This window comes from Lonchura striata, chromosome 2, assembly GCF_050655825.1.
Source record: "Lonchura striata isolate lonStrDom1 chromosome 2, ASM5065582v1, whole genome shotgun sequence".
Lineage (NCBI taxonomy): Eukaryota > Metazoa > Chordata > Aves > Passeriformes > Estrildidae > Lonchura > Lonchura striata.
Window position 1 is genome coordinate 16,328,041 of NC_140704.1, and position 12,713 is coordinate 16,340,753.

A 12,713-nucleotide genomic window follows, 5' to 3' on the forward strand; every position below is an offset into this window, starting at 1 on the left:
TATGAACACAATGGAACCTGGTTTCAGAAACAACTCAAGGGACCTACAAAAACTGCTCACAGCAGTGACTTTTGCAAGTTGGATCTAAATAGTGCTGGAGACCTTGGGGATACTTTGAAATAAATGGTAACCTGGGAGAGCTGAAGGAGGTCTTTTTTGCAGATCCTAATGTCATCCAGAAGTGAAATGTAAAAGGTGAATGTCAAGTACAGTATTAAATGCACACAGAGCATAACTGCAATTTGCAGGTTACACAGTTAAGATCGTATTTCTGCAGGAATTTTATTATTACACGACCTGATTCATCAACTAAAATAGCATGGAATTGAGAATTGAGATTGTGTTTAATTTACTGTTCTGTTGTTTTTTCTAAAGAAAGAATAAAAGGAAATGGCTTTACTGCACAGGAAGCATCAGGTTTAATATACCAGATGTGATAGCCCAAAGCTGAGAACTTTAAAGATCCCACACGTTCCCTGCTAGCTTGGTTCACTTACTGCATTTCTTTCAGTTCAAACACCAAAAATCAAATAAGCTGGTTTTTTAGTTCTCTTTAGTTTCCTGATTTCTCAGTACCTGAGCTGCAATGGGAATGTGTCAGGATTTTCTCCACATGACTCCAAAAAATGGTGCTTCATCAAAACTGAATCTTTTTTGTGGGAAGGTAGCAGTTCCAACCTCTCTCGAGTAGGAGAATGGAGGAAGAGAGCACTGGGTGGGCTGGGAACAGCAACAGCTGTGGGCAGAGCACTGTCCAAAAACCCTGGACACTCAGGAACTGCCAGCCAGCAAGGAAGAGCTTTGCCTGGAGCCAGCCCTGCTGAGAGGGGAAGCAGCACTCCGGGCAGTGCAGTTTTCCTGTGCTACTTCTCTCCACTCCATTCTTTTATTGGAAAAGAGAGTATTTGTTTTCTCACAGGTGCTGGATGCAAAAACTGCGCATTCTTAGTTTATCTGTTTGTTTTCAGATGCAAAAGGTTATGAATATTTAAGGCCTTTTTTTCCTGTTGAAACCCAAAATATTAAAGACTCCAGAGATCCGCCTCTGTGCAGATAAGATGAGCTTAAATAGCAGCATGTTTGTGCCTGTTCTGTAATTCAGGTATAATTGCTGTGGAGACCCCACAGAGCAGAGGCGGACTGTGGGCACGTCTTCTGGTTTTGCTTCTGTTGATGTCATGGCAAATTTTCCACATGCTTCAGTAAAAACTGAAGCCAGTTGTTGGCTGCAGAGGATTTTCTTCAAATCAGCTTGCCTCAGAGCAGCATGTGTCAGGACTCCTGACAGCTTTATCATTGTAGGGAATGGGATGTGCCTGCATGGATGATTTCAAATGGAAAAGATTACAACATTTGACTGAAAAAGCAGAGAAGACACCAAAAAATTCAGGGCACCAGCCATGTTTCCATGACCACAGGTTGTTGCTGCCTGTGCTGGTACAGCAAGCTTCCCTTTGTTTCTCCAAGACCATTAACATTTTCCCAATAAAATATTCACAGCACTGGCCAAAAAGCATCAGATCCCTGTGCTTGCCCAAGACCCCTCTCAGACACAGCAGGAAAAAATGTGTGGTACTGTCACCAGTCTCTGACAACTGTATGTTTTAATACTCCTCTATAGAGTTAGTCAATGCTCCAGGCCTCAGCAAGGGCTGTTCTCTGGCAAGCCTTAGACTTTATTCATTTAGTAAAGGTGTTTTCAAAGAGAAAAAAGTATTTATCCCCATTTTCCCATTGTTCCAAATGTCTTCAGAATTATGCTTGGTTTTAAAACCTGGGGCCAGCCAAAATGTGAATGTTTCAGGAAATTATGTACATGGAAAAGCACATAGTCATAAATCAGACTATTTTCCAGTTTTAGCTCTAGACTGCATGGTTAGTAATGAATATAATAGGGAAATTAGTTAGAAAATTAGCAGTTAATTTAAGGATATTTAAAGAGTGTGTGAAACTACAGCTTGGGAAAACTCATTTAGTGAAATGGTTGTGATTCCTTCTCCCCTTCTACTGCCTGAGCAGGATTTTCCCCAGTAGCCAAATTTGTGTGCAGATCTCCTGCAGCAGAAACACCAGGCTCACATACTGCCTTGCCGTGGCTTCTGCTCTGATTCAGGGGTCCCTTAGCCTTGCAAACATCAGCCAGCTGCAGCCATTGCTGCAAAAAGAAACACTGCTCAGAGAGGAGGGCAGGGGGGCTCGAGGGAGATAACGAGACAAGGTAGATGAGCCCCATACCAGCTCAAGCAGAGCAGCAGAAAGCTCTGGGTGCTGCAGCCCTGGTGCAAGCACAGGGACACAGCAGGGCAGCACCAGGCAGGAGCAGTGGTTTGCATCCCATGGGTTGTCTCCATAGCCTGGCTGCCTCATGCTGCCTTGGTGTGCACGCAGAGGGGCCCTGGCACTGCTGCTGTCCACCAGAATGCTTCTGGAGGCACAAAGGAGGGTGTATCTGCTCAGTCCCTTACCCAGGAGATCCAGCAACAAAATGTATCAGCTGTTTGTGCCAAAGGGGAGATGTAGGCCAACAAACTTTAAAAATATGGCATGATTTTATACATGGAATAATGAAAAAGAAGAATAAAACACTAAGACAGAGATGTGTGCTGTCACTTCATCAGAAGTGGCTTGCAAATCACACACTACTTTATATCAGTGATGGGGAAGCACTTTTGAGCAGACAAAGCCATGGCTGGAGGCAGATCACTGGGCTGTGAGCAAGACTTTTGCTGGCTCCAACACTGAAATGTGCCTGTTCTGCTCCTCAGGGCTTTTGTGGCACTGCAGCTGACTCTGCTCCTGCACCAAGACATCTGCTCATGGCGCCTGCATGAAGAAAGAGAAATGACAGGGACAAAACTCTTCTTTATTGCCCAGTGGATCACTTTTACATATGAAATCTATAATCTTCATCACGAGTTACCACTGCCTTCGGTGTTTCTTACTAACATACTAATCTGTGTGTGGTGCAAGGAAGTGTGACCAGGAGGGGACAGGGTGCAGACAAGGCAGGCACAGGCGAGACAGGGTAGTAGCAGAAGGGAAAAAAGGGCTGGACTTTTCACATTCTGGCATGGGCAATAAACTTAAAGGAATGGCAAGCCCATAAAAGTTTCACTTCTTTCTGGAAAAACATCTGAACTGAAACTTCACACCTGGCATGAGTTTTCTGCACGTCTCAGCCTCCTTCCGCCTCTGCTGGGGAGAAATAATGCGACTTTAGGTAAATCCTGGTAGAGTCTGCTTGTAGTGTAGATTGTCCCTCGTGCAGTGTTACCTTGCTGCTGTTCATGTTGCTGTAGTTAAGGTTGTACCTGTGTTTCCATTAGAACCCTTTTAATCTGCAAATTTATGACCCAGCTGTAAAAATTCAATCCAGACTGAAACTTGGCATGAACAGTGTTCACTCTCCCATCTGTGGAAGGGATTTAAGCAGGTACATCTCAGTAATAACCATCTGAGTTAGGCTTGTAAATTTGGAGCATGATGACTGGTGAAAAAAACTGGGAGCTTCTCAGTAGTCCTGGAGTCTGAAATATTTTATGCCTGTGGTGGAACTAGTGAAAAACAGCTTGTTTGTATTCAGTCATATAGATGTAAATAAAGAAAATGGTTTGGGTCTCTGACTGTTTGCTTACATGCACAAATACACGCATTTTCTTTACCATGGCAAGATTTTGGTACAAGTGGCAAACACTTGAAACTCTCTGGTTGTGTGCACCAAGACAGTGTTTGATGATTCTCAAGTAGGTTAAGAAATTGTATTCATGCTGGTGCAAATGGTAGAATTTATCTATTGATTGTAATATTAAAAATTAGGGAAATAAGAGCACTGGATTGTTTTGTTTTGGGTGAGATATTTTTAAAATTCTCCTTAAAATACTGTAAAAACTGATACAGTATTGAACTGCAAAATTATTTAATTCACCATTGCGTCCTCCCATTTTAATTTTCTTTTCTAAAAAGCTACACACTGAACATGGTTGATGATATAAACTTCAGATAGTGATCTTATCTGATCCAGCAAATCCTATTTCCCTTTGCAAGTTTGTGGGTTTTAAAAGTAATTCTGTAATTTGAAAAAAAAAAAAAAAAAAGGAAAAAACCAACCCTCCTATATGTGCTTAACTGAAATTTTTTAGGTCATTTGTCCATAATGTGAATACCAGAAACATAATGATGAGAGCAGTTTAGTGAGACCAAACTTGTGATATTCCATGTGTACTCACAGAGAAGCTTTTGAGATGGTTTTGACACAATTTGAGAAGTGGACTGAAGGGCTATCTGCATGGAAAAATTCTGGGCTGTGGATGAGTTTGTACGTACAATTCAGAAAATGTCAGGAACCTGTGGGTATTGTTTGTGAATGAGAGTTTTGTCGGCGCTTTTAAAAACACCTGTGCTGCAAAACCTTGTCTAATGTTTATCTGTAGAGTTCAATTTCTAATTATCCAGAAAACCAGAGTTGGATTCAATGATATAAAATCCACTTCCCTACAGACTTAAAGGGTATGAGATATAGAGGCAGATGTGGAAATTACCAGTGATTACTAAAGACCTGTTGAGGTCTTTTATGCTTTATGGCATTAAATTGGCATCAAATCACCACTTTAGATCTGCTAAAGGAGAAATGTGTCCTAACAGTAAAAGCATGCAAAAGACTTGTATAAGTGGGTTGTATGTGAGCTAAAAAAAAAAAAAAGACCAGGAGTTTTTTAAAATAGGGAAGAGATCTGGAGAGGTAAATTACATTGTAGAAAATCTGGAAAAGTAAAAAACTATTCAAACAGAAAGAGATCAGACAAACATTTGAAGATGGAATAGCTGAAAAGAAACACAAAAATAGGTAAAGCAAAATTGCAATGAGGCATGAAATCTGTTTTCCTTAATTTTTCACAGCGGCCTTGAAACCTGATGTCAGAGACTCTATCTTTGTTCTTTCACTGATGGCCAGAAATTGAGGTTATGATGACCAGATCATTTGGTATGGCACTGGCATGTCAAGTTAAAAGGAATTGCCAAAATTCTCAGTTATGACACTAAAATATACCAGTATTTCTAGAGCCAATTTTCAGTCCCTCCCTCATGCCTCCACATTGATTTAGGCAACAGATGCACGAAAAGCAAAGCAACATTCAAAATAATCCCCTAGCTGAGGCTGGGGGAAGGCTGGCTAGTGGGCTGTAGCCAAAATTCCTTAAATGTTACAATGTTTTACATTTCTAAATGTAAAAACTTTCTTTCCAATGTGAGGTACCAGCCAAATGTCTTAGTTACGGTATCTCGGAGTGAAAACTGGCATGTGGCCTTGTGGTCATTTGTGGGTATTGACAGATTTACACCCTCGAAGATCAAGTTAAACGTTGTCGGTTTCTCCATCTCCCCTTACTTTGTCAGGGTGTTTTTTTCTCTCTGTTACTATTTGTCAACTTAAATCCAGTTTGCTGGAAAAATGAAGGCTCTTCACGACCTGGCTCTTCAGGAGCAAATTGCCTCAAATTCTTTCTGCTAGCCAAGGTATTTTGTAATGCATTGCAAAACAGCGGCAGGACTGCGCTCCTTGCACTGGATGTACTTTGTGGGCCAGACACTGCGGGCAGTTTTAATGAGGCCTCGGTGTGCTGGGAATTCGTCTCGGCCCTTGACTTCAGGGAGACTTTTATCCCAGATCCCCTGTTTGTGTAATTGCTCTTTCTACCCCAAGGAGCAGGGATCTGGCTTGGTCCCATTGTGGGCTGCACCATGCAGAGTCTGGACCGGTGGCTGCTCAGGGTTCTGGATCTGGTGTGCAAATCCAATGGTCTGCTCCTGACTATTTATGGCAGCTTTGCACTGTGGTGGTGGGTTGTCCTTTATACAGACACACTAAAATCATTGTCCCGCTTTTCTCCCTTTCATGCTTTTTAGCTGGCATAGGGTGTTGATTTTTGCAGCAAATTCATTTCCCTGGGATCATCTTCAAATAGGAGCTTCCTCCCTAAGACAACAGCCCTCGTTCCTTCTTTAGGGAAATCTCTGGGTGTCTGCAGCACTGTTTGTGCCAGCAGAGTCAGAGAGAGCCACGTGCAGCTTGTGAAAATTATGTCAGCTGGGGGAGCAGGGGTGCTGGGTGAAGCCTGGAGCCCCTCTCTGTCTGCGATGTCATAATTACGATCATTCTGGCCCTCCTGCTTGTTGAATGTCAGTAGTGCTGGGTGTTTAGTGACACCTTCTGAAGGGAAGAGAAACCAAAAAAGCTGTCTTGCTCTGGCCAGCACTTGAGATTGTAGTGGTGTTTGTAAGATATTCAATGTTTCATATTCATACATACACACAGATGCACATTTCCTTCCTTAGTGCTCTATTACGATGTTCTCTTGCTGGTTTGCTGTGCTTGCACTTTCAGCTCAGAGCTGGGCAGACGTTTACTATGGCAGTGAATTTTGCAAAGACAGAGGAAAAGAGGATCCCAACTGTATTGTCTACAAAAAATCAAATATCTCCCTTTCAAATCCTTGCTGAGTTGCTTACTCCAGATTGCCCCTGCAAAGCTGAAAATCCTTTTCACAAAAGTCAGCACAGAAGACAAGGTTGACCTTCAGGTATTGATCCCAGTAATCTTTTGTTTTATGCAAAGGCTTATTTGTGCTGTCTAAACCGAGGTGAAGAAATACTTGTTTAAACATTTAAATGAAAAAAAATGGTAGGTGTCTTTATAAGCCTGTTTTCCTTTTAGTATTTTGTCCCAGCCTTTCTGCTGCCGTTTTCACTCCTTGTCTAATGAAACTGTGAGTGATAATTTCTCCTTGCTACATGTGCACATAAGCATTAATTTACATTTATTACAGTTGCTGTGAATTTTTATAGGGGAAATGTCCTTAATATTTCTCATTCTTCTATACCTCATTCAAATCACAGATTCACATATTTGATTCTCTTCCCTCTTATTTCAAAAGGGGTTGGCAATTATATCTATACCCAGCTCAAAGGGTATAGACCTGATAATTGAGGGACAGGCACTAAGATATGTTTTAAAACCAACCCTTTGGAAGTGCTTGGAAGTGCAAAAATCCAATTTGCCAAGATCTGGTCTGGGTTTTAAGTGTTTTGGCCCCAAAGTGTGCTACATGATTTGACACACAATGTTCATGTGTTCACGAAGCTCTCCAAACTTTATTTTGTGACCTGCTGCTGCTTTCAGTGGCATCTTTGCTCACAGATCAAAGACTGTGAGCCTTGGAGAATGTAGGTGTTCATATTTGGGTACTCCTTATCCTTAATTCCTTGCACAAAGCAGGAAAAATAAAGGCTGTATTCAGTGCTGTGGTACTACTGCATTTGCTGAGCTTTGTCCCACCACCCAACACCTCCAGCCCACGGCCCAGCCGGGAGCAGCAGGTCTGGGAAAAAGCCAGGTCTGGGTGAGCTGGCCAAAGGGCGAGAGATGAGTGTTGGGGCAGGGTGTCTGAAGGAGGTAGTAGGGAGAGATGGGGTTGTCCTGCCCCTCAGGGTGTGAGGGACATGCCTGCGGTGGGATATCTGCTAACAGGGCTCACCTTTGTCCTTGGTGAGCTCTGCTTCATCCAAGGGTATTCCTCCCTTGGCCCCAGCACATCTTACAGCTGAATAGGGGTTTAGGTAAGTCAGAAGCCCTGAGCTCATCAATACAGGGTAACTGTTTGGAGAGGAGAGGAGGGAGAAAATCAACAAAGGCCTTTGATATATTGTATGTCATCTGTACGTGACACTCCAAGACCTTCAAATGCTTAAACTAAAAACCTAAATATAATTTAGTTAGTAAAAATATACCTTAGTTATAATAAAATGATAATAGTGGAACTTGGCAACAGAGCAGCTAATAAATACTACACTTTTGAAATGTGCCTGAGATCCAAGTACATACTCTTTTACTGTGTAGTTAAAGCATGTGGCAGGACATGCTAGACCAAGATTTTCTTTTTGTCTTTCCAGTGGAAAACTAAAGTTCTTTGTTTAAGTGAAGCCCATTGGGAATTTTTCTTAAGTAAAACAAGGAGCTAAAGAATTCCATTCCCTTTTGCCAACTTTTTTTTCCTCCTTCAAGCCAAATTATCGATTAATGGGGCATTAAATAACAAATACTGCCTAGTTAGAATCATACCCTTTTTTACTTAGGCTCTTTCAATACTTTCTTTTTGGTGCTTCAAACACAGCTGAATTAGAAGATGAGACATTTTATTGGAAAATACTACCCTTTCTAAACCTTTTTGACCTTATAAAAAGAAAAGTCAGTAATCTGAAAGTCATTACATTTGCATACTTACCCCTATTATTGAATTTTTAAACAAAAAGAAAAATCTGTACTCCTTTAAGGTCTTCTTCCTGAGATTCATTCTTTGCCTTCCTCATTAGCTGTCTCCATTTCGGTACCCTATCGTTTTGCCAGCAAAGCAGCCATGTGAATGCTTGACCATATTTTTGTCTGGCTCTAGTGAAACCGTGATCTGACAATAGAATATTTTCCCCGGGTTTTCCTTGTTTCTCTGGGGAGCCATACTTCAAGGGCAACCTGCTTGTCCAGCATATGAACATGTGGAAAATCCACTGCTATGCACTAATGATTTTCAGATGGGCAATTGTTGCTGAAAATCATCCCAAGAGCAGCAGCTTCTCCACTGTAGCACCTAACCACTGTAGGATCACATTGCTTGTAGCTGCTCTGGAATAAACCCTTTGTATTTATGTACAGGGTGGTGACATGCTGCATCACAAAGACATGGTGACAAAATTTAGGGGAGGAAAAGGAGATACAAGTTACAGTTGTGGTTATTTTTTGGCCATTGTAACATGCATCAAAATCTGACACTTATTTTAGATTGAAAGTATAAATGTAGGAAAAAGATGAGCTCTGCCAAAGATTCACAACAGCAAGGCAGAAGCACCCTAAATATTGTCCACAAATTAATAGCTTTGAAACTTGTGTTTTAAATATTTACAAGGAGACTTGTCACACTCTGGGAGAGAGAAAAATGAGTTTTAAATTTTAAATAACTTTTATTACTGTTCTTAGAATATGCATTCTTTTTAAACAACTTTCACTTTTAATCTGTAATTAAAGCCAAAGTTTTCTTTTAATTTTAAAAGCTTGCCCTTGGACTAAAACAACATGGAACATTTTTAAACATTGATCCAAGCTGCTGTAGATACATTTTATTTAAACCACAGAGCCTGCAGTTGGATTCCTTGCTTTGCCAGATCGGCTATGAACTGTAAGTGTGGCAGTAATGATTGTGGAGTCCTGGAAGCTTCACTGAGGAGGGTTGTTTTTCTGGAGTTGTTCCTCCCTTTGGGCCCTATTCATGAATGACTTAATCTCTGTCTATGATCAAATGTCATGCAAGTTACTGCGCACAGAAAAATCAAGGAATGCTTCTCTTTCCTGCGTTCCTTACATGGAATTGCTGTGCCTGCCCAGCAAGCAGTTTGAGAATGGTAAGGGTGGGAAGCAAGCAGCAACAAAAACACACAGAGAAAACCACCAGAAGCAATATAAAAAGAGTGAGACAAAGAAAACAGTGAACATTTTGTAAGATCTGGTGTGCAAGTTGGATTGAGCCATGCACAGGACAGCTCCAGCTTGTCCAGGCAGCACCAGCTGGAGGGCAAACTGGGCTTTCAACTGGGGAGTGTTACAAGGGCAATTTATTCACCATGAAAAACAAAAGTGTTCCCCAGTAATTTGTCTGCAGTGTTGGCCATAAAGATGATTTCTGCTGTATGTTTCTGTTAGCTTGTTTTGTCTTGAAAAGCAAACATTAATGTTTCAATGTGCAGATCTCAAGAATTTCAGGGAGCAAACAGTTCTTAGTCTTTTTATCCTCTTGACCTAATTGCTTGTGTGGTAATTCTGTGCTTTGACAGGATGTTACACCACTTTATTTGAACCCAAGAGAAAGACTTTCATTACTAATGATATTGATTACACAATGCATGCCATGCAAGGAATTTTCCTTGTGATGTTTTGATATTTTGTTAGAGATACAGCAGTATAGTGGGGTGAAGTGGTGCATAGCTGTCTCCCTATTTATACAGGTCTCCTTCTTACTTCTTAAATTTTAACAGTTTTCACTTTAGTTAGGTTCTGTTCTCAGTTAAGAGTGAAGAAAGGACTTATATTATCAGAGTTGTTTTTCTCATCACCAACACCCTGCAGCCACTGCATGAAATTCTGTCTGTGTCTCCGTGCCCTAGTGTGAGGACAGATTGCTATAGCAGGACTCCCACGCCAAACAATCACTGGTGGCAAATGGGAAATAACTTGACTCAGGTGCTGAACTTCTCCAGCTGCTGATGGGAGTTACACTTGTTTGTCCAGGACAGTGACTGGAACAGTCATTTAGCTCTCTTTGAGATATTTTCCATCCCTTTAGTACTGACAATGGACTTAAAAGATGTAACTTTCTTTTCAGGTAGGTCACGGCTGGAGTATCATTTTAGCTCTAGGAGGGAAAAGATAGAAGAAAGGATAGGGAATGAAGGGAAAAAGAAAAACTCAGAGCCAGGAAATAAATCCAGATAGGAAAATAAAGAGCAGAAAGTTTTGGAAGATTATAAAGAAATGATAGTGTTGGAAGAGGATGCAGAAAGGGTAATGCAAGATTGAGGACAATAACAAAAAGGAAAAGGAAAGAAAAGGGATCAAAGGGATGAAGGCAAGAAGATAAAATACTGAAGAAGCAGCTATGGAAATAATGGTAGGAATCTGGAGTGTAATATGGAAGAGTTCTAGAATAAATCAGAGAAGGGTTGGAGATACCTGCATTTTTGACAGTCAAAAATTAGAAGTTTGATATTTTCCTTTTCAACGTGTTTGAGAAATGAGGGTAGATAAGCATTCAAGATACTGCCACCATTCTTAGAAGGAACCTTTGAGTCCAATTGTGGTGTATTGACATTTTTTTCCATGTTACACAGGCTAAGAGCAAATACACTTCCAGGAAAGGGTATGACCTTGCTTAGGATACAAAGCAAATTAATCCAAACTGTTGCTCCACAGCTTCGGGCAAAAACACAGCTTAGTCTGTGACTGGGAAATACTCCAGTGTTGGTGGCAGTGTGGTAGTGATGGAGGTGTCTGTTTGTGTGAGATGTGTGGTTATTAATTTCCCAGTCTCTTGATGCATCTGCAATCCCTGACTAAGCTGGACACAAAAGTATAGAATACTTCTCATACTTTGGCTTGATCATACCCAATCCAGACTTTGGCGGATTCTACCAAGACCTGTTTTGAAAACTCTAAGTAGTTTTCAGGCTACTGTGAGACAATTTGGCCAAGTGTGGAGGCTTCCTTGGCCCAGTGTTCCTGAAAGTTTTAACTTCTTTTAGGTCTGCTCCTTTCTGTAAATTTTTCAAATCAGACATTCTCTTTGAAATTTTTTCAAGTCACCATCTGTAAGTTAAAGTGAGAAATCTTCTTAACCTAATGCATGGTTGGCTGGGGGCAGTGTCTTTGTGCTCCTCCAAGACAAGCATCTGTCACTAGAGTAGAAAGGACATCGCCTGGGATGGACTGGTTGTTTGATCCTGTATGTCAAAATACGCATTCCTATACAGTTTATGGTATATATGAACCTAAAATATGTCATGCCAGATCTGATAATTACACATATAATTTTCAAGTTCAGCAAAAGGTTTTGTTTCTTTTCCCCCATCATTTTTTAAAGAAACAGAATATATCTGAATTAAAAACATGATTGGTGATGGTGAGTGGGTGGTTCTGTTTACTCTGCCACATTATATAGTACCACTTTTACTCCTTGTTTGGATAGCAGTCACAAGACCCAGATATCAAGCTGTGAAAGTATTTTTCTTGCAGCAGTCTTTCTTTTTTTGGCAGGCAGTGGCTTTGGAGATGCCTCGCATTTTGTCATGTGATTGGACTGCTGATGAGGTTTCTGTGTTGCCTCATTTTCCTGGATTCCATCTGAATTAACTCTTCTTTGGGTCACAGTCATTAGCACACTTCTGAATGAGTGGGGCTTTGCATCATAGTGTAATGAACACTAATACTTAATCTCTGTAAGGAAACACCCTGTAAAGAAGGAATTTGCTGCATTTGTTCCACGTGACAAAAATCTGTTTTCTGTACCTCCAGCTGTCCACATTGAAAAAACATTCCTTCTTCACAGTAATATTCCTTCATGAAACAAGGGAAAATGAGGGGAAATGACTTGTATGTAATTGTTCCATCTAAAAATATTCAGCTTAGTCTTGTAAACACATAAACTAGTTCTTTGTAAACAAGCCTCTTAATTTTCTTTAAACTGAGTATTTAGATGTTATGTTAGAAAAGCTGGGTCTATCAAACACATATGGTTCCTATTGCATCAGGGGCTTTCTTAATTTTGGTGTTCTAATTGAAGAGACATTTTTGAAAGCATGCCAATTTACAGAAACTAATCTGACTCTGTTGGGTCTAGGCTTTATTCTTCCACCTCTCACCACACTCTGGAACCATTTTCCACTTTAAATGTGCAGCAGTAGCAGTATACCTCATGGATTTTGAATTGCCCTCAATACTTCTAGTGTGTGATGTGGAAATATGGTTTGGGGTAGCTGAGATTGGGGAACTGATAGGGCATTACTTGAAAGGGGGAGAATTAGGAAGAGACATCAGGGAAGGAATGAGAGTAGGGACTATAATTTATTCACAAGATTCTTGCCTTATTCATGGATAATTTATAACACAAAATACCCTA

General features: G+C 40.7%; 1 protein-coding gene across 4 annotated transcripts in view; it reads left to right on the plus strand.

Annotated features, from left to right (window-relative positions):
* The window catches only part of MKX (mohawk homeobox), a 48,776-nt gene that overhangs the window by 17,230 nt on the left and 18,833 nt on the right, over positions 1-12,713 (plus strand). The window contains exon 6 of one of the 4 annotated variants that reach the window (XM_021543037.4): positions 2,766-3,624. The exons of the other annotated variants lie outside the window; for them this stretch is intronic. Within the exon in view, the coding sequence (XP_021398712.1) occupies positions 2,766-2,788 (23 nt within the window). The 3' untranslated portion in view covers positions 2,789-3,624. Of the gene's footprint in view, positions 1-2,765; positions 3,625-12,713 lie in introns of those variants that run through there. 4 annotated transcript variants of the gene reach the window in all.